Source organism: Petaurus breviceps, unplaced genomic scaffold, assembly GCF_028583685.1.
Source record: "Petaurus breviceps papuanus isolate PSGF00001 unplaced genomic scaffold, PetGlider_PUasm1.0 186, whole genome shotgun sequence".
NCBI classification, from domain to species: domain Eukaryota; kingdom Metazoa; phylum Chordata; class Mammalia; order Diprotodontia; family Petauridae; genus Petaurus; species Petaurus breviceps.
Genome location: NW_027185798.1, coordinates 3,563,620 through 3,584,554, shown reverse-complemented (window position 1 = coordinate 3,584,554; position 20,935 = coordinate 3,563,620). Strand labels below are relative to the sequence as shown.

Genomic DNA, 20,935 nt, shown 5'->3' with positions numbered 1-20,935 from the left:
ACTGCCTCAACTTCCCAAGGTTACTGCACTGCCTGGTCCTCCTTATCAACAGTCTTGTCCAGCAATTCTTGCAGTTTTATAGAAACTTAACTCTTTTATGGTAAGCTAGGTGAGAAGGGATGACTGAAATAGAGCAGCTATACAGAAAGACTTCTAAAGTTTCAAAGTCACATAATTTCTAGAAAAATGGAAACTTAGGCCTAAGGCCTAAGGACTTACTTGCTTTACAGATAGTCTCAGAGAAACCACACTTTTACCTGTCCCATACACTGTCACATAGCAAACAGTAAATACAGACTTGATGCTTAGCTGGCTGACTTGCCCATGTCCTTAAAATCAAGGACAGAACACAACATTCCAGACATGGCTTGATCAGGATTCATTTGATACAGGGGCAGGCATTCCCCTTGTTTTGTAGCAGCTGAGATTATACTGGCTTTTTTGGCTGCCTTGGGTTGTAGTCTGCCTTTTAAAAAGGAGCCTTCAAAAATAAACTATTGTCTAGCCCCATTTCCTCCATTCTCTTTTTTTTCATGAGTACTTTTCGAGAGAGTATATAGCTTAGTGGACCTTGAGGCTAGGGTGATCTGGGTTCAAGTCACGCCTCTGACAGATCCTGGCTGGGTGACCCTGGTCAAATTGCTTAACCTCTCTATGCTCTAAAAGATTTTCTCTAAGTCAAGCATTTATTAAATGCCTACTGTTTACCAGATACTGTCCTAAGCACAGGGCATATGAAGAAAGACAAAAGACAGTCTTTGTTCTCAAAGAGCTCACGGTTAAATGCAAACAAATTTGTAACAGCAACATATAGATGGTGCATTGGTGATGAGTTCAGAGGGAAGGTGCTAATATTAGGGAGGACTTTGCTAGAGATTTGGAGAAAGTCAGGGAAGCCTGGAGATAAGGAGGGAGAGAATTCCAGGCATGGGGGCAGCCAGAGATGGAATGTGCCAGAGTCACTGGATCGAAGACTATGCATCAGGGAGGGAGGCAGAAAGAGACTGGAAAGGAAGGGGCCAGGTATCCAGGGCTTTCAAAGGCAGGCCAGGATTTTGTATTTGGTTCAGGAGATAAGACAGTGAATTGCAGGGAAAGCACCAACCAGCATGAAGGGAGGATTTCAAGTCTTGATCCTTGTCTACTGAACCCAAGTGTAAGACTTTTATCTCTTACAATTTTATCTTCATTTGTCTTTAAAATTTTTCATTTTGTTAGATTTGTCCCATCATTTTAGCTTGTTAAAACCTTTTGGGATTCGGAGGATGTGTCCTGTAAGGGGGGCGGGGGGGGGCACCTGAGCTGAGCCTTGGAGGGAGCTAGGGCTTCCTAGGGCAGGGGTGAAGAGAGCATTCCAAGCATGGGGAATATAGGGACAGTGGAGCACTGTGTAGGGGGGGCGGGAAGCAAGTGGGCTGGTTTGCCCAGAGTGTGGCTAATGGGAAGGGCCCAGCAAGAGGCTGGAGGCAGGTTTTCAAGGGCTTTGAATGCCATAAAGAGGAGTCTATGTGTAAAGGGGATGGGGGGGGGAAGTGATAGGCAGTTCTTTATTTACAAGCTGGCTGGGCAGTCATGCCTCTCCATAGGTGGAACCTTGGAGAAGCTCTCTCCAGAGTTTGGCATGCCCACTGGCATCTCTTAAAGAGCACAAAGACTGAGTCTGCTTCAAGATTCATTCATTCAATATGTCACCCATGACCCAGGGCCCATTTCCTCCCACCCCCTCTCCCCCTCCAAATCTGGTCTCACACAGATTAGGTTTGGTCCTGGGGGCCAGAGTCCAAGAGGATTTGTTTCTTGTTCCCTTCCATGTTTTACTTTGGGGAAAGTTCTAAAACAAAGCTGGACTCTGGTTTATGCCCAGGTTTCACAGAGTGGATTAACAGGATCTGGGGCTCCCATACAGGCACTCAGTGTACAATATGGCTATTGGATATGGGCCACATCTATTTCCCCACCACAGGTAGGCACAGCAGAGCAGACTCCACCAGAAGGTAAAGGTGTGTTGAGGGCTGGCCACTCATGGCACTCAGTGGTAGAATTGGCAAAGCCTGGATCTCTTGGCGCATCCCTACATGGGACTTGATATTTTAGAGCCTTTAGACTGCTGGGCTGGGGAACCCGCCACCACATGTGGCCCTCTAGGTCCTCAAGAGTAGCCTTTTGACTGAATCCAAACTTCACAGAACAAATCACTTTAATAAAAGGATTTGTTCTGTAAAACTTGGACTCAGTCAAAAGGCTGCACCCAAGGACCTAGAAAGCCACATGTGGCCTGGAGGCTGCAAGCTCCCACCCCTGCTTAGAGTTTGCATGGAAAGACCATTGTCAGGAACTCTGGTCTCTGACCTGTGCTCAGAAAAGGAAACAAAGGCAGGAGGTAGCCAGAAAGGCCCGAGAGCCCACCTGCCCAAGGACCACATCTCTGCACTGTGTCTGAATCTGACCTTTCAGGTACATTTTCATAAGTAGCTGCAGGGACAGAATTCTCAGGCACCACAGACTCACGTGCACCCTTTAAATTTAAATTTCTTTCTATTATCAACATGAGAAATATCAACAAACATTTCAATAGCAAACAGCAACAAAAAAGAGGACTTTTGTTACGGTTTGTTTTTCAGAACACCATCTATTCAGTTTACATGACAGCACAAACACCACTTTGCTGATTGGTGTCCCGGACCGAGCCAGTGCATCTTTACCATATTTCATTAGTGATGGTTGCTTTTTGACATCACTGTCACTCTACCCCCATTTTTCAAATGGAAGCCTTCCTTCCTGTAATAACTAAATATGTCAAGTAAAACAGATACCCGCATTGGCCGGTTCTGGAAACCTCAACCTGCACCTCCCTTCCGCCCATCATGAATTTCTAACCCTAAATGCATGCTTCTGAATAAAAAACCAAGCACACAAATACATCAATCAATTACTCTGGGGGGAGGGGGGAGATACTTGTGGAATGGAATTGCAAAGAATGACCTCCAGGAATCTCGGGGTATCCACAATTGTCCCATTCCTAGAATGAGCCCTTCGGTTCTTCCGAGAGGTCTCTGCTCCCTCCTCCCATCTCTACTGGCATGTACTGGCTCATTCAAGATGGAGGCATGTTCACTGGATTTCCCAAAGCCACCTGGGCACACACAGGCCTCCCGCCATGTGCTTCTGCCAGTTACCATTTACTGGTCCTGGTGAATTGGGGGATAGGAGAAATCTCCCTCCACTCCTCCTACCACCTCACTACACTGGCCTGGAAATCAAAAGGGGAGAAAGTCCAAAAGGCGAATCATCTCAGCTGATGACGACACCAATCACTCTGGAGGCAGACCCGGCCACTAGAGACCAATCAGAGTTCCCTGAATCCTCAAAAGGAGAGGACACCCTGCAATCCCATCAAATTGTGGGGGGGGAGTCCCCAGAGCATCACCCTGTCCCTTCTATTTTATTTCTAGTTTGAAGGATATTTTGACAGCAGCTGAGTATATCAACCACAACTCTAAACTATCTTTTCTCTTTGAAAGACATAGGACATTTTCCCCATAATAATCCAAATAACATAGCTAGTCTCTCCTCTGTCCTTCCCTTCCCCTAATTTGAGGAACTCAACCTCACCAATGCAGAGTGACATCTCCTTCACAGTAATGTATCGGTCAGAATTACTCAAGTCACTGAGAAGTTAAGGGACTTGGCCAGGTCACAAACACAACATATGTCAGAGCGTATCTTAAAACCAAGTCTTTCTACCCATTGTGTCAAATTGCCTCTCTTTTACTTGTTATTTATTTATTTCAAAATTAAATGGGAATTTTCCCTCCAAAGTTTCCCACTGATCCATGTCAGGGACACAGCCTGGTTCAGATTGCACTTACCCTATTTCTTGGGAAATCTGTAAATATGCAGGAGGGGATTTCTCAAGCCCCAAATCTACATCACTGCTTTCTAAACATCCATTTGCGGCAAAGACAGTTTATTCAACATTTTGATAAACCAAAAAGCTCTGAATCTTATAGGCAAATGTATACAACAAAAATACATACACACGCGGTTCCCAGCTTTATCAAACAAGCAATACTTAAGAGTGATGTTCTGTCAAAATGTTTCTCTATGGCAATTTTTCTGAGGCTCCAGAAGCAGAAACTCATGCACAACATCTTAAAAAGGCAGTGGGCACTTTGTACAAGCTACGGACAAGTGATCCCAGCTCCAGGACAGAAGTGGCAGCACTCTGAGATTTTGTAACAGCACATGATGCAGCAACACACTCAACTGCTTTAAATCACAGGAGTCAGGACGAGACTCTGTCACAGGAGTGCCCTTTCCCTAACAATCCCTCATCCGCTCCCCTGAATACCCAAACCCTACCAATATCAAACTATGGTGCTTGAATGAGGAGAAAGGTGTTTCTTAGAAGTCAGGCACGAGGCTAGGCCCAGGGGGTATAAAGACAGAAAGCTGGATAGCCCCAAGGGCATTCTAATAGGTAAGAAGACATAGATGTGGAGGGGGTAGGGAGAGAGGGGTGGCCTGGGACAGCTGCTACCAGGCAGGAGTATTACAGGGATCTACGGTCCAGGAATGGTAGTGTACGTTTGCAGTCAGACAACAGACAAGCATTTATTAGGCACTTACTATGTGCCAGAGATACAAAAAAGGCAATAAATAGTCCTTGCCCTCAACGAGGATGCATTCTAATGGGAGGGATAACATATAAACAACCAGGTACCTACATACAAGACATATACAGAGCAGAGGACAGGTATTAGCAGCTGAGAGCAGGGAGACCTGCCTGAGAAGCCTCCTGCAGGAGGGATGTGGGCAGAGTCTTAAAGGCAGCCGGGGAAACCAAGAGGCAGAGCCAAGGCAGAGGCACAGACACAGAATGTGTGCACATCAACAAGTACTTATTACGCCTACTGTGTGCAAGGCACTGTACCTACGAAGTGCTGGGGATTCAAAGAAAGGCGAAAACTGTTCCTGCTCTGAAGGAACTCACAGCATCGTCGAGGAGACAACGTGCAAATGATTGAACAGCAGATTCAGGGTCTACAAGTAGAAGGTCAGCTGAATCAGAAAGTGGGCATGGCAAAGGAGGTGGCTTGGGAAAGCCCAGCAGGGCAGTCCAGAGCTTTGTAATGGTTGGTTTCATAGGAAGGCACAGGATCATGGTGCCTCTGTGGGTGACACACTCAGTCATCCCTACCCTCAGGGCCAGGTCAACAGGCATCGATTAAGCACCTCCTATATGCAGGGTCCTGCTAAGCAGGGGAGATACTAAGAAAGACAAAAACAAAACAAATGAGAAATCAGTCCCTGCTCTCAAGCCGCTCCCAGTCTAACCAGGGAGACAGCATGCAACCAGTCTGCACAAAGGAAGCTGTGGATAGGATCCCGGACATGATCAGCAAAGGGAAGGCACAACATGAAGAAGGGCTGGGGAAAGCTTCTTGTGGGAAGCTGGGTTTTATTTGGGACTGGGATAAAGGAGGCCAAGAAAGCCCAGATGGAGATGGAGACAAGGAGGGGGAACATTCTGGGCATGGGAGCCAGCCAGGGAACAAGCTCAGTCAGGAGGCAGATTGTCTGGTCTGCAGGGCAGTGGGGAGTCCCAGTCACTGGATGACAGAAGATGTGGAGGGAAGCAAGGCATAGCATTTATTAAGCAACTGCTGCATGTCAGGGACCCTTCTAAGCACTAGAAGGACACAGGGAAAGGGGAGAGCACCTGCTCTCAAGAAGCTCATGGCGTGTCTTCCTCTTTCTCTGGCTGGAATCATGGCGGGCGTAGAAGGAAAGAAGAAGCTACCATCCGTTCCAGAATCCCTTCTGAAAAAAAGAAAGGCTTTTGCAATACTGAAGGCCAAATGCTTGAAGAAGATGGCTATAAAAAAGCTCCGTAAAATACGGAGAAAAGTTATCTATGAAAAAGCTAAAGCCTGCCATGAGGAGTACAGACAGATGTACAGAAGTGAAATCTGGCTGGCTAGAATGGCACACAAAGCTGGCAGCTACTACGCATCCGCTGAACCCAAGTTAGCTTTTGTGATCAGAATCAGGGCTATCAATGGTGTTAGCCCAAAGGTCCCCAAAGCACTGCAGCTCCTTCGCCTTCGCACAATCTTCAATGGCACTTTTGTTAAGCTTAACAAGGCCTTGATTAACATGCTGAGGATTGTGGAACCATACATTGCATGGGGTTATCCAAACCTGAAGTCTGTGAATGGCTTGATTTACAAACGTGGTTATGGCAAGATCAAGAAACAGAGAATTGCCCTGACAGATAATGCCCTTATTGCAAAATCTCTTGGTAAATATGGAATTATCTGCATGGAGAACTTGATCCATGAGATCTACACTGTTGACAAGCACTTCAAAGCTGCCAACAACTTCCTGTGGCCTTTCAAGTTATCTTCTCCACGAGGCGGAATGAAGAAAAAGACCACACATTTTGTGGAAGGTGGAGATGCTGGTAGCAGGGAAGACAAGATCAACAGGCTTATTAGAAAAATGAACTAAAGGTCTCTACACCATGATATTTTTCTAATGGTCTGTTAATAAAAATGCCTGTGACAGAAAAATAAAAGAAGCTCTTGGTGTAAGAATTGATACATGCACGTATGTGCACACACAAGATATGGGCAGGATAAATGGGAGTTAATCAATAGAGGAGAGGCACTAATAAGTATTATGGGGGACTGGGAAAGGCTTTGGGATTTTAGCAGGGACTCAAAGAAGCCAGTGAAAGGAGGAAGGGGAGATGGAGAGAAAGAGCATTCCAAGCATGGGGAAAGTCAGAGTTGGGACACGGAATGTCATAATCAGTGACCAGCAAGGAGAGCAGTGTCACCAAGCTGACTGGAGGGGGGAGGTGTAAGAAGTGTGAAAAAGAAGGAAGGGACCCGGCTCTGAAGGGCTTTAAAAGCCAGAGAATTTTCTCTTTGATCCTGGAGGTAACAGGAAGTCACTGGAGTTTACTGGATGGGGTAAGGGGGTGACATAATCAGCCTTAGGCTATAGGAAGATCAGTCTGACAGTTGACTGCAGAATGGACTGGAAGACACTTGTAGCAGGGACACTAAGGCTTGGCAGTTGTCCTGGCGTGAGAGGTTGAAGGCCTGCACCAGGTGACGGCAGTGCTGGAGGACAGGAGAGGGCACAAAGCTAGGAGGGGGTGTTGCAAGTCGATCTGAACAGCCGCCAAACCCCATGGACCACCTGGGTGATGGACAGGTCCACAATACCACTGCTGCCACCCTTCTGCCTCCCCTCCAAACAGCCCTACAAGCACCTTCTTATGTCAGAGAGACTCTGCTGGTACCACAGGACAGGTAGATTATGTGACTGACTCTTACAATCGTATTTAATTTTACTACCCAGGACACTACAATCATTCTTCACATATGCTGTGCCAGAAGCCAAATTCTGATGAATTCCAAATAAGACGGTGCCTTGTCTACCGCAAATATAAATGGCCTAGAGGGCTGCAGGTTCTGGGAAGCTAGAGTGTTCTGAGTGTTCCCAGCTTTATCAAACAAGCAATACTTAAGAGTGATGTTCTGTCAAAATGTTTCTCTATGGCAATTTTTCTGAGGCTCCGGAAGCAGAAACTCATGCACAACATCTTAAAAAGGCAGTGGGCACTTTGTACAAGCTACGGACAAATGATCCCAGCTCCAGGACAGAAGTGGCAGCACTCTGAGATTTTGTAAAAGCACATGATGCAGCAACACACTCAACTGCTTTAAATCACAGGAGTCAGGACGAGACTCTGTCACAGGAGTGCCCTTTCCCTAACAATCCCTTATCCACACCTCTGAATACCCAAATCCTACCAACATCAAACTATGGTGCTAGGATGAGGAAAAAGGCATAAAGCGATTGAGTCCAGTGAAGGGGCTGTGCTCTCTCTCTCCTCCTTGTCATATGGAATTGTAATGGGAATGTAAATTTTAAAGATCTTCCCTGCCCCTAGGCTAAAGTGCACCTGGATCCTGGGGTGGGAGGCTTGTTTTTCAGTAGATACTTCTTGATTGGCCAGTGGGTCCAGAAGGTTGTTACATTCTCTGAGCCAGGAGAAGGCTATATAAGCCATGTGAGGCTTTGTTTTGGGGCTCACTTTGAGAAGTGTTCTATGATTTGATGAAACTCTGGGCTAGCCGTTGTCCAGAGCCCCCCCGGCTTTGAAACCCAGATGTTGTTTGGTATGGATGTAATGGTTGGACAGTTTGGAAATCTGTCTACTTGATCTGTTTCTGTCTTGATAATTCTGTCTGTATATTCTGAAGTTCGGGGTGCTGACCTTTTCCCCCTGAACTAGGTAAATGATACATATGTTTGACTGATTACAGTAAGCTTGTTGACCCATTTTGAGTTGCTTTCCTTTATCTAAGCAGATCCAAGAACCTGTGGTGGCATCAACCCTGGGGACGCTGGGGTGCTTGCCGCTACAGGAATCCCCAAATCCTTTAATACATACACATACATGAGGAGGCAAAAGTTGACTCGAGCAGAGCAAGATCACAAAGCAGGCTCTTCGGACAGTGGCTGGACAGGGCCAATCAGTGCTGCGAGGGAGCATCACAGCTGGCCACTGAGAACAGTGACCTAAGAAAGGGGCAATCTGTACATAACGTAGTCGTAACCACTACGGCCCAGCATCAGCAGCAATTGTAAGGAAGGGCAAGACACGAGTGGTTTCCTGTTGGCCACCTACTTGGGCCCACAGGAAATGGGTCTACTTGGCACGGCGGGAGGGACAGAAGGAGGAGCAGCTCCGCCAGCCAAGTTACAAATCTTTTAAATGATAAAAAAGGAGGGGTCCATGGTAACAACATGTTAGGGCAGTCAAATTCTCTACCAGTTAGTTGGGGAAATTTCTTATGCCACCTGGAATTTCAGAGATTAAGTCATGAAGATAGAGAATTTAGTGAAACTTAGGAGTGTGATGGTAATAGTGATGGCAAGGACAGGGGGAAAGAGTATTGTTTAGGGGACATTTTGATGGTGGGAGAGGATTCTCAGATGATGAATTTGGGGGTCCTCATGTTTTCTCTGCCTTTGGATATCAAGTGGCTTCTAGCCTTCTTTAGAAATTACATACCAAAATATTTATAGCAGGACTTTCTGTGGTACCAGAAAGTGGAAAATAGTAGATGCCCCTCAATCAGGGAAATGCTAAAGAAATGTTGGAATATTAACATAATGAGACATTACTAACCCATAAGAAATGGTGAATAGGAACACGGACAAGCATGGGAAGACTCCTATGAGCTGAAGCACTGTGAAAACCAACACACTCTACACAATGACTTCAGTGTAAGTCAAAAAGAAAATACGTTTCATACCTGTAATGACCAATGAGAAAACCTGAGGCTGGGGACCCCGTACACCTCTGTGTCTTAGCTGACAAGTGTTGGCCTGGCTGTTTGCCAAAGTATTCCTTGGTTACAAGGGACAGCTCATGGGGCGACTGAAACGGATGCATTCCCCGCTGAGGTTTACAATTTGCAAGACACTGGGTAAGTCACTTAAAGCTCTCTAGATCTCAGTTTTTCCATTGGTTGGATTAGAAGGCAACTAAGAGTTCTGGACCTGGAATCAAGAAAACCTGAGTTCAAATCCTGCTTTTGAAACATATTAGCTGTATAACCCTGGGCAAGCCCTGAATCTCTCAACCAATTTTCTCATCTGGGAAATGAAATAACATTAGCACGTTCTTCAAAAGGCAATTGTTCACATCAAATAAGATCATATATGAAGCACTCTTCCAACCCGAAAGGTCTCCATCAGGGATTGCTATTCTAAGAAATAAGGGAGATAGAAAAACAAAAAGTATCAGTAATGATGAAAACTTTGATAAATATAGTGTTCCCTCCCTCTTCAACATGACTAGTATACCTCCTCAAAACCAAAAATCTCCACTCCCTCCCAAAAATGTCCTGAGCATCATTTCTTATGTGTAGAACCTAGAAATCAGGCTCTCTACTGAACTGCCAGGCCGAATCTCAGTGCCATGTCTATAGTCTTTATAGAAGAAAACATTCAAATACAGACTCATCAACCAAGTCAGCAAACAGTTTCAATTCCCCAGACCATTTCTATGGGAGGTTTTTGAGATGTCTATGAATCTATATGGAGATAAAATGTGTAAAAGTTACACACGTCATTTAACTACCTACAGTTATCTGGGAAACATGTCTTAGTTTTATTTTGAGTTGTTACTTTTTCCAATTATTAATTCGTTTCTGATGAAAATATTTTCATTACTTCTAATAGTGCTTTTGGAAGAGCTTTCCCCACCCCTACCCCCAACTTTAACTCAATTTCAAATACTTATAAAATTAGCTGAAGCTAAGAAAAAAAGTTAAATTTTCAAAAACCAGATATTAAGGACATTTTGATGATGGTCTACAAACTGAAACTGTTTTATCTTATTCAATTATAACGTTGACCTTTTTCATTTTCCTTTGGATACTGGCTGATCTTTTTTTAAAATATCTTGGTTGCAATTGTTTATCCTTTTGTGTTATTTCAGACACTCCATTCCTGATATGTTTAGGCAAATGTAAAGATTGCTTAGCTTTTAAAAAATGGACATGGCTAATGCAGAAATTGGTTTTACATGACTCCATGTAATGGTATTTTGCTTTCTCGATAAGTGAGGGAGGGGAAGGGAAGAGGGAGAGAATATGAAACTGAAAATTGACTCTTCTAGAAAAAGAAATTGCCATGCTCATCTATATTCCTGTTGGTCATTGTATCAGCAATGCCATATTCACAATGCCTATGGAGATTACAAATATGCTGATATAATTATCCATCACAAAATACATCATGCTTGCCATATGGGGGAATAAGCTGGAAAATTTATTAAGATACCAAAAGACTGAGTCCCAAAACCAGAAAGTGAAAGCCATCAGAGTAGTTATGACATTGGCACAGGTAGATAAAGTAGAAAGCACCCACATTTTCAAGCCTTTGAAACAGAACAGGCTACCTCAGGCAAAGGTCCTCCTCTCCCCACTCACAGCAACCACCCAGCGTCCGGGAAGCGCGCTCCCAGCAGCTCCGGTCCCTGGCAGTCCTCAGCAGGAGTCCTTAGCAGAAATTCTGGCTAACTCAAAAAGGGCTTCGCGCTGCCGCTGCCTCTGCTGCTGCTGCCGCCGTCGCCACCACCGCCAGCCACCGCAGGAACTCTAGTTTTTCTTCTGCTTCCTCTTGCTCTGCCCCTTCCTGCTACATCAGCAAGTCCAATGGGGCATGGAAGATCTTTAAATCCCATAACCCTTACATGCTACCAGACTGGTCTCCTTCACTCCTAGGTGATTTCATAGCCTCTTAGGACCATCTCTAGTCATCCTGGTCTATATCTGGCCACTGGACCCAGATGGCTCTGTAGGAGAGACTGAGGCGGGTGACTCTGCACAGCCCTTCTCACTTAAATCCAATTCACTTGCAAGTCATGGCATCACCTTCCTGATGTCTGAGACCAAAGGACAAATAACATTTCATATCATCACAGACTAACTTTGGTCTAAATAGCTACTTAGTCTCTTCAATTCTCTCTTACTGTAGTTGTAAAATGTATTTCACATTGCTCTAATGCACTGATTTTGAATTGGGCTCAGGTACCTCTCAACACCAGAGTGATGAAAATCCTGCTTACCCAGCACTAAATATCAACACTGGGAAAAACCAGACTCAAGACCCCCTTCATGTCCTGATAACACATAAACAAGGGGACAGTGTGGCATAGCAGGAGCATTTCATTTGAAGTTAAGAAGCCCTCAGTTCACACTCTGCTCTGGAATTTACTAGTTTTGTGGCCTTGGAGATCACATAAACTGATCTATAAAATGAGGGTACTGGCCTAGGTGACCTCTAAGGAAACTTTAGGCTCTAAATCTATGACCAGAAGATCTGGTTCAAGATGGGACACAATGAAGAGAGACACCCAAGTAGTATGGGGCCCTACATAATTCATTTAGGCCAAGCAAGTTGAGGCATGACATCCCTGGAGATCTCCTGGGGATCATTTCTATGGGTTCACTCAAACTTTCTGGTTGGTCTTATGTGTCATCTATTTCCCACCCTATTTGTCACTCCTAGTCTCACTTTTATCTCAGGTGCTTTCATAAAGCTATCACCATATTTCCATTATTGCTTTAGTCCCCTTTAACCTTTAACCCTCTTACCTTCAACTATAACTACTCTAGGTAAGTAGCATGGCTTCCCAGCTGCCCGATTTCCTCCCACCTCATCTCTGCCCCTTTCTAGCTCCATTCTCCTGCCTTTCCTTCATCCCGTCTTCAAAAAGTAAGTCATAATAAAGCAACAACAGCGTATTGGGAAAAGATGATAAATACAAAAATATTAACACTTAATTTTTTTTTAATGGGAACATATTCACCTCCAGGAACGTGGTAAGGGTCTGAGCAAGGGAGTGCAGATAGATCTTGGATACTCGGGAACAACATGGTGGAGAGTACTGGGTTTGGAGTCTGAGGACATGGGTTTAAGTTCTGGTTATGCTAATGCTACTACTATCGGAATGATGGTGCATCGGCCACATAGCTTCTCTAGGACATATTACATAGGTCTGTAAAATGAAATGGGTAGACGAGTTGAAGTCCCTTTCAGCACCAAATCTATGGTCCTAGGATCCCTTGAGTTTACCTCATACTAACATGATAATCAAGAAGCCTGAGCTACTACAGCAGGAAATAGACCCATGAGTCCAACCTTTCAGGGAAGGAAGGGCTACGAGCGAAGACTGTCTACCAATGCTCCCACCTGCTTGTTAGCAATCCAAGCCTATGTTTAGTTGCTTTGTCCATTCTGAAGGAGACCAGTGAGAATGCCCCCCTCTAGCTTTTGAGGCTCCTCCACATTAAGCAAGGTGGTCTTACTGAGGTTAGGGGACATCGGGGTTTCAGTGCAGGTCCTAGACCTGTTCTCAATCCAGTAAATCAGAGAGAAGGATATATCTGCTTCATGAATTTATCTTTAGCCACACCCATGGAGAGTATGGACATGTTGATGTCTCCTCCTACCAAAAGTCCTGCTATTGCCTAGAAAAGGAATAATAAAAGATTAAGCTTTGCCATTGTTTAAAGACCCAGAGCACTGATAGTTTCTGCTTTGAGCAGGCCTTTAAACTGCTGCCTAACTAGAGACAAATCTCTCAAAGGGCAGGGGACTCTTTGTCATCATAAATTCAATCATTGATCATAATGCAAATCTACTAAGAAATTTTTTGGAGGGCAATTGGGGTTAAGTGACTTGCCCAAGGTTACATGGCTAGTTTTTTTTTTTTTTGGTGTGGGTGTTAAGTGTCTGTGAGGCCAGATCTGAACTCGGGTCCTCCTGACTCCAGGGCCGGGGCTTTACTCACTGCACCACCTAGCTGCCCCCAATTTTTTCTTTATCATTTAGGCACATGAGAGGCTAGAATATGAGAAACATTTATCTATTATAGAAACTCACTGAAGAAATGAGAGGGGTTGTGAACAGTGTAGCTGCAAGGACCACGTATGTCACTGGCTGGTACAGTTGTGGCCTTTGGTCCATGGGATGTACTTTCAGCAGCCTACCCATACACCTGGAAGCCATGCTAATGTAGAAGCACAGGTATCTTGGAATGAGGAGTGATTAGGCATGAAGAATGTGACCTCTAGTATATTTGGGAAAGAAAGAAATGTTGGTCAAGTGTCTCTCGTTCTTCCCTACCCCCACCCCACTTTTTGCTCTCCTTTTTCTTCCTTAGTGGGAAGTACCTGTCAATTCAGACCATGCAACTTTACATTTTGGAACTTCCTGATCTTTGGGTCAGGCTTTTCTTTTCTTTTCTTTTTTAAAGCAATTGGGGTTAAGTAACTTGCTCAAGGTTACACGGCCAGGTGTTTCTGGGTGGGTGCTAAGTGTCTGAGCCCGGATTCGATCCCCAGGTCATCCCGACACTGGGGCCGGTGCTCTTACTCGCTGTGCTACCTGGCCGCCCCTGGGTCAGGCTTTTCAATACTGGGATTTGAGGAAAGTTACAATTCACTTTTGAATTCTTTTTCTTTATACACACACACGTTTAAAGGATTTCTGGATTTCATATACTCACTGAATTCCCCATATGCAGACATTATTTGCACTCTAGATTTTGAAACAAAATTCCACTTAGGTAGCCAATATGTATTTTAGTTTTGTTTCTTCAAAATCTATATAAATTTATTGTAGTTGGAACCCATTAAAGCACACTATTGCTACTGTCTAGGGCCCAGAGTTTAGAAGACTAATTCTACATGGAAATTTGTAGAACAGTCTGATTTAAACTTGTGGAAGACTCTGGAAGAGCCCTAGAAGTTTTGCTGGCAATCCTTCTCAACTCCTCTCCCCCAAACATAATACACAAATGTGTATATACACATATACACACCCCTTCTGGTGTTAATCAAGGTCAGGCACTTCTCCTCAACTGAACCGAAGGGACCACTCCCAGTTAAGTGATGGGCATGGTAGGAATGAAAGGCCAATATGAAATGTAAGAAGGCAAGATCAATCCAGGTTGAGAGGTGGCCTGTGATGTGCAGGCACTGAAGGATGATCTTGAGGTGGTGGTTGCCAATTTCAGCCGGGTCAGCTCATACCAGATGGATGCCATCAACTTCTTCATTAATTAGTCCAACAGAGTTAGCTCATTTAAAGAGATGTGTTGGCTGAGGACAAAACAATGATCCAGAATCATTAATCAATGATCTACTACCCCCCTAGAGGTCTGCCTTCTATGCCAGGTAGCTGATTCGTCCAAAGGGCTAATGCTCTTAAAAATTAAATGTTTTTAATTGAATGCTCTTAAAAACAATACATATCTTCCCTGTAATAAAGGAGATTTCTCATAGGTGGTTTCATGAAAGGAATCTCACATTTTCACCTCCAGATGTGAACTTCCTGGAAAAATAAGCTCATGAAATAGTGATCTAAGCAAAAAGATCTGTCACTTTGTCAGTCAGCTCTTCAGTACGGACTGAAAAATCCAGGTTCTCCAAACCCTCAGACTACATAGGAATATGAAAAGAATTCCATGGCAAGTTAGTCAATATTGATCAAATGAGCAATAAATGAGGGGCAGCTTTTCATCACACAAGTGAGGGAAGAGGGCAATGGAAGTGAGCACAGAAGTAGCAAAAAAAAAAAAAAGAAAAGTCAAAGTAAGGGGCTAAAGGTCAACTTGATGAGTCAAATCAAAGGAACCATGATGCCAATGGAAATAGCAGAAACAAAAGTTGCAGGTGAAGGTCAGGTTTCAAATACAAAGCATCAGGCAAGCAAGAACAGAGTCTAGGGCAAGAATAAAACATTTAGAGGAGCCCAAGGGTTAGGGGAATCTGAACCAATCCATGAATTCAAATAACAATTGAATGACAGGTTGTTTTTGTAGTCAGGGCATACTCAATTGCAAGCCTTTTTTTAAAATAGAAGATGGATATATTCTGGACACTGCTGCTGTTCAAAAGGACATGATGTTATAGGGAAAAACTCAGAACCTTGCCAAAATGAATTCCTTGCTATTTTGTATATACTCTATCTGGAGGCTTTCCCACATGTATTACCTTCATATAGTTTCCCCTCTAATATGGATTCCTTGGTATTCAGTAAGATATTTATTCCACCTAAAGGCTTCCCCACATTCATTGGGATTTTTTGCAGTATGAATTCTCTGATGCTGAATAAGGACTGGACTCATGGTGAAGTCTTTCCCACATTCATTACAGTTCTATGATATCTCACCTGTATGAATTTTCTGATGTTTAATAAGTGAAGATGTGTCACCAAAGACCTTCCCACATTCATCACACTCATAAGTTTTCTCTCTACTGTGAATTTTCTGATGTTGAGTAAGAGAGGAAATACGACTGAAAGATCTTCCACACTCTTTACATCTGTAGGGTTTTTGTCCAGTATGAACTATCTGATGTCGAGTAAGGCATATGCTCTGCTTGAAAGTTTTCCCACACTCATTACATTCATAAGGTCTCTCTCCAGTATGAATTCTCTGATGTTTAGTAAGCTGCCCACTTTGCCTGAAGGTTTTCCCACATGCAGTGCATTCATAAGGTCTCTCTCCAGTGTGAATTCTCTGATGTTCAGTAAGGTGTGTACCCCACCTGAAAGTTTTCCCACATTCATTACATTTATATGGCTTTTCCCCAGTGTGAATCCTCTGATGTTGACCCAGATCTCTACTTTGTCTGAAGGATTTTCCACATTCAGGACATTCATATGGTTTTTCTCCACTATGAATTCTCAGATGTTCGTTAAAGTAATTGCCCCACCTGAAGGCTTTTCCACATTCATGGCACTTATAGGGTTTCTCTCCAGTGTGAACTCTCTGATGTTGAATAAGTTTTGAATGTCGGCTAAAGACTTTCTTACATTCATTACACTCATAAGGTTTTTCTCCAGTATGAATTCTTTGATGCTTAGTAAGTGATGAGCTGTCACTGAAAGCTTTTCCACATTCATTACATTCATAGGGTCTCTCACCAGTATGAACTCTATAATGTTGAGTAAGGGAGGAAACCCGACTGAAAGATTTTTTGCATACTTTACATTCATATGGTTTCTCTCCAGTATGAATTCTCTGATGTCGGGTAAGGCATGCACTCTGGCTGAAGGCTTTCCCACATTCATCACATTTATATGGTTTTTCTCCAGAATGAATTCTCTGGTGTTGAGTATACTGTGCATATTGGACAAAAGTTTTCTTACATGCATTACAATCATACGGTTTTTTACTTGAAGAGATTTGTTTATCTTTGACTCGTTCTGAAGAAGGCTTGGAGCTCTCTCCAATTCTATCTCTATTATGGGATTCTTCAGGAATAGTCTCTTCTCTAACAGGAATTGGGGCCAGACAAATGCTCTTCCCACTTTTACCTCTAATATGGGATTCTTTAGGAATAATTGGTTCTGTAACATGAACTGGGGTTAGACAAAAGCTCTTTCCATTTTTATCTTTATTATGAGATTCTTCAGGAATAGTCGGTTCTATTACAGGGACTGGGGTCAGACAAAATTTTATTCCATATTCTTTAAAATGAGGATCTTTCTTGTGGGTAATAATCATCTGACCCAAATATTTTACTTGAGGTCTCCTTTCTAGTTGACCACCACATTCCTTGGCTTCTCCTAACTTGGCATTTGGGGCTATTTCAACTGCAGCTTGGGAAGATTCTTCTTCGAAAAGGTTTGGCTGTGGAGTTGACTTTTTGGTTTCAGGTCTAATCTCGAAGTCTAAAAGATATAAAAAATGTGAAATGTGTGCTATCCCCTATAAGGGAACAAAGGAAAGTTTTATGACATCACAAGTGCAGGGCACGGTTGTCTTTTCATTAGAAGAAGAGGAAAGGGGGAGAAAGAACTTAGGTGGCTTTGAACTAGTGACCTAGTCTCTGTGGGCCACACATGTAACAATTCCTGGGGAGGGAGGGGACTGGACCACAAGCTCTAAATCCTATGATCTCCACATAAGAGAGATTGGGACATAAGTGACTATAAGGTTCAGTATGTAGCTAAGTAGAAAATGAGGTTACTCTGTTAAAGGGGTGGCCAAGAGAAACAGACTAAGCAGAAGGGAGGTGGTTAAAGCAAATAGGAAGATGAGTCATGAGTGAAAAAGGCCATGGAAATCAGAGCAAGGTCCCCAGGATTATGGTCCAGGGTTTTTCACTAGGAACCCTGCCTCCTCTCCAGTGGAAACTGTCTGCTCCTACCAAGGCTAATGTGGCTGTAGTTCTCTCACCACAATCCTAACCTAATCAGAGTTCATCCACAGCCAAAGCAGCCCTACTCCTCTCTAGCAGGAATTCCTTCCTAGCCTACTGGCTACTTCTCATACTCACTCTATCTCCCCTCCAAGCCTGCACACTGGCAATACTTGGAATGTTCCCCCTCCTTACTTGTGCCTCTTGGAATTCCTAATTTAATTTCAAACTCAGATCAGGCACCACCTTCTGCATAAGGCCCTTCCTGGACTTTCATCAAAAAATGCCTTCCTTTTCCAGGTAACCTTTTATCTGCTTATGTGTATGTCTATACACAGTATGTAGCTGGGTGTATATACACTAAGTATAGACTTCCATATATACATTAGAAGATAAGCTCCTGGAGGGCAGGGATAGTTTCATTTTTGTCTTTGTCTCTCCAGGGCTCCCATGACCAAGACATAAGGGATATTTTCAGCTTTCTCTGAGGGGAATGGCTGTAGAGAAAGAAAGCATCTAGGCTTGGGCAGCCCACCACCTTCCATGGAATGCCTCTTCCAGTCTTCCCAGCAATCCTTCAGCTGGCACACCCTCTAGGAAATGTTCCCATGCTCCCCAGCACTGGCATAAAGCAGGTGCCTAAAATGTTAGGAAGCTCTGGACAAGGAAAGAATGAAGACACCAGAGAGGGAAGAAGCAATCCTAAGATGAAGGTGTTGGAAGGCATGGAATCCACATAACAGGAAAGAATGCTCTTCAGGAAAGAAGGAAGGCCTCCTTTTACTGTGAGTCCAGAGTAAAGACAACAGAGGAAAGATAAAGGTTTAAAAAAATTCAGTTGCGAAGGAAAGTGATTTTCTAAATATTTTCTGGGTTCTGTCCAGAGGAAAACCCAAGAAGCAATGGAGGAAAAGTCAGAGGGAACAGCATTGCAATCATGAATTTTACCTTTCTAAAATTAGCACAGATTATCTCAGAAAGCAATAAGGTCCTGGCTAGTGAAAGTGTTCAAGCACAGGACAAATGCTCATAACATGAAAGCCGGAGGAAGGATTCCTCTGCTGGAAGCTTGAAGAGGTGAAATCAAAGGAAGGGAGGGAGTTCCTGCCAACACCCTGGAGCTTCTCCAAGGGCGGAGAAGGCTCTGAAGAAAGATTTCACTCTCTCCTGCCAACCATGACCCCCATTGAACTAGGTCACTCACTTACCTGGACAGCTGCCTCTTAGGATTTCTGCCTCTACCATCCAGGGCCCTTTCCCTTGCTCTAACTGGGTGATCACATCTGGTTTGAAAACTTGGCATCCTGTTCACAGGGAAAGAAAAAGGCCAGAGAGGTTTATTCTGGTCATGATGAAGTATCCTAGGATTCAGTCTTAGCCCCTTGGTCCCCAGGAGCTCGGATGGATGAGAAAAACATACCAGCCTAGGCAGCAAATTAAACTGCTCAGATTCAATTTGATATCGATTATACTTCATCTGGAAGGAGTAGCACCCACGTTCTATGGCCCAAAAGGATTAGCAGTTGCTAAGAGGAAGCATAATGTAGTGAAAAGAATACTGGACTTAGAGCCAGGGTTTCTGGTCAAGTCCCAGCCTCACCACGCTGTAGCTGTGGAGGTCAATGGCTGGTCATCTAAACAAACCAACCAGGAAACACGGGTTGTTTGTAGTACCAACCAACCCAGGGGTGCTGCAAAGAAAGCCCTTTGTGAATCACAGGATGCTCTAAAGCTCTGAGCTCCTCATTATGATTCCTAAATCCCAAAGCCTAGTTTCACCCCAGCTCTTTAGAGAGCTCATGCTTCTTCACAATTGGAGAAAACAGACATAACCACAGGATTCTGAGTGTTGAGGAAAGCTGCTCTTACCCAATGAGACCAGGTTCTGGTAGTTCTCCAGCATCACGTCCCTGTACAGGGCCCTCTGGGCAGGGTCCAGGTGCCCCCACTCCTCCTGGGTAAAGTCCACAGCCACATCCTTGAATGTCAATGACACCTGAAATGACAAACACATTCCTGTTCTGGGCCAAGCACTCAATGCAGTATAGGAGATGATTGTGGATATTTCAATAATGCTCCAAGGTGCCAGAATTCCTGCATCTCTGGGAGGGAACAAGGTACACTGACCATGCCTTGGAGGAACAGCTATGTCTTGGAAGGAAACTTCTGTCCATGAAATAAATGAGAAAATATAAGAGAGCAGTTAGCCTAGCTCTGAAGTACAAGGTACAATGTGCCCCAATGTTGAGAGAAGGGCCATAGACCTGAGGGTAGAATTCACAGGACAGTTATAGAGGCCCAGAATTGGAGGAGACCTTAGATGGCACTCATCCCAAATTTCCATTCCACAAGGGCACCCCTAGGACAGGAATAAGAAGGTGACCACTTCCCTGGGGAGTCCCTCTAAAGGTTTTAGAGTTCTTATGTATCTCTGGCACTCAGCACAGTGTCTGGCACACAGCAGTGCTTAATCAGTGTTTACTGCCTGGCTTTAAACTTAGTTGAAATCTGCTTCCTGGTAACCACACAGTTGGTTTTATTCTACCCTCTGAAGCCACAAGCATTCATTAACCACTTACCATATGCAGCGAGTGGTAGCTGCTGGGGGTTCAAAGATAAAAAATGAAACCCCATTTTCAAGTAATTTACATTGTATTGGGGGAGATATAAACACACAACAAATGCAAAGCTATTAAATACATGGTAGTTTGGGCCTGGGGCCTGGGCTTTGCTGGATGGGGACAGGGGGACAGAATCAGAAAAGTTGTCATGTTCAAGGTGGTATCTGAGCTATGTTCTAAAAGAACCTTTGCCTATGAGGCAAAGGTGAGGGAGTTGTACATTTCAGGCATAGGGAGATACCAGTGCAAAGACATGGCAATGAGAGATGGGAGAACCTCACGTAAGGGACAGCAAAAGGGTCTATAGAGGGGCAGCTAGGTGGTGCAGTGAATAGAGCACCGGCCCTGGAGTCAGGAGGACCTGAGTTCAAATCCCACCTCTGTAATGGGAATGTAAATTTTAAAGATCTTCCCTGCCCCTAGGCTAAAGTGCACCTGGAGCCTGGGGTGGGAGGCTTGTTTTTCAGTAGATACTTTTTGATTGGCCAGTGGGTCCAAAAGGTTGTTACATTCTCTGAGCCAGGAGAAGGCTATATAAGCCCTGATGTGAGGCTTTGTTTTGGG

The 20,935-nt window shown here is 44.1% G+C and overlaps 1 protein-coding gene and 1 pseudogene across 1 annotated transcript; one reads left to right on the top strand and one right to left on the bottom strand.

Annotated features, from left to right (window-relative positions):
* Positions 1–20,044, bottom strand: part of LOC138162334 (zinc finger protein 420-like) — a 41,663-nt pseudogene extending 21,619 nt beyond the window's left edge.
* On the top strand, positions 5,740–6,520 carry LOC138162332 (large ribosomal subunit protein uL30-like). The gene has a single exon (XM_069089399.1). The coding sequence runs from the start codon at positions 5,740–5,742 to the stop codon at positions 6,511–6,513; it is 774 nt and encodes a 257-aa protein (XP_068945500.1). The 3' UTR covers positions 6,514–6,520.
* Positions 20,045–20,935: the final 891 nt, after the last annotated feature.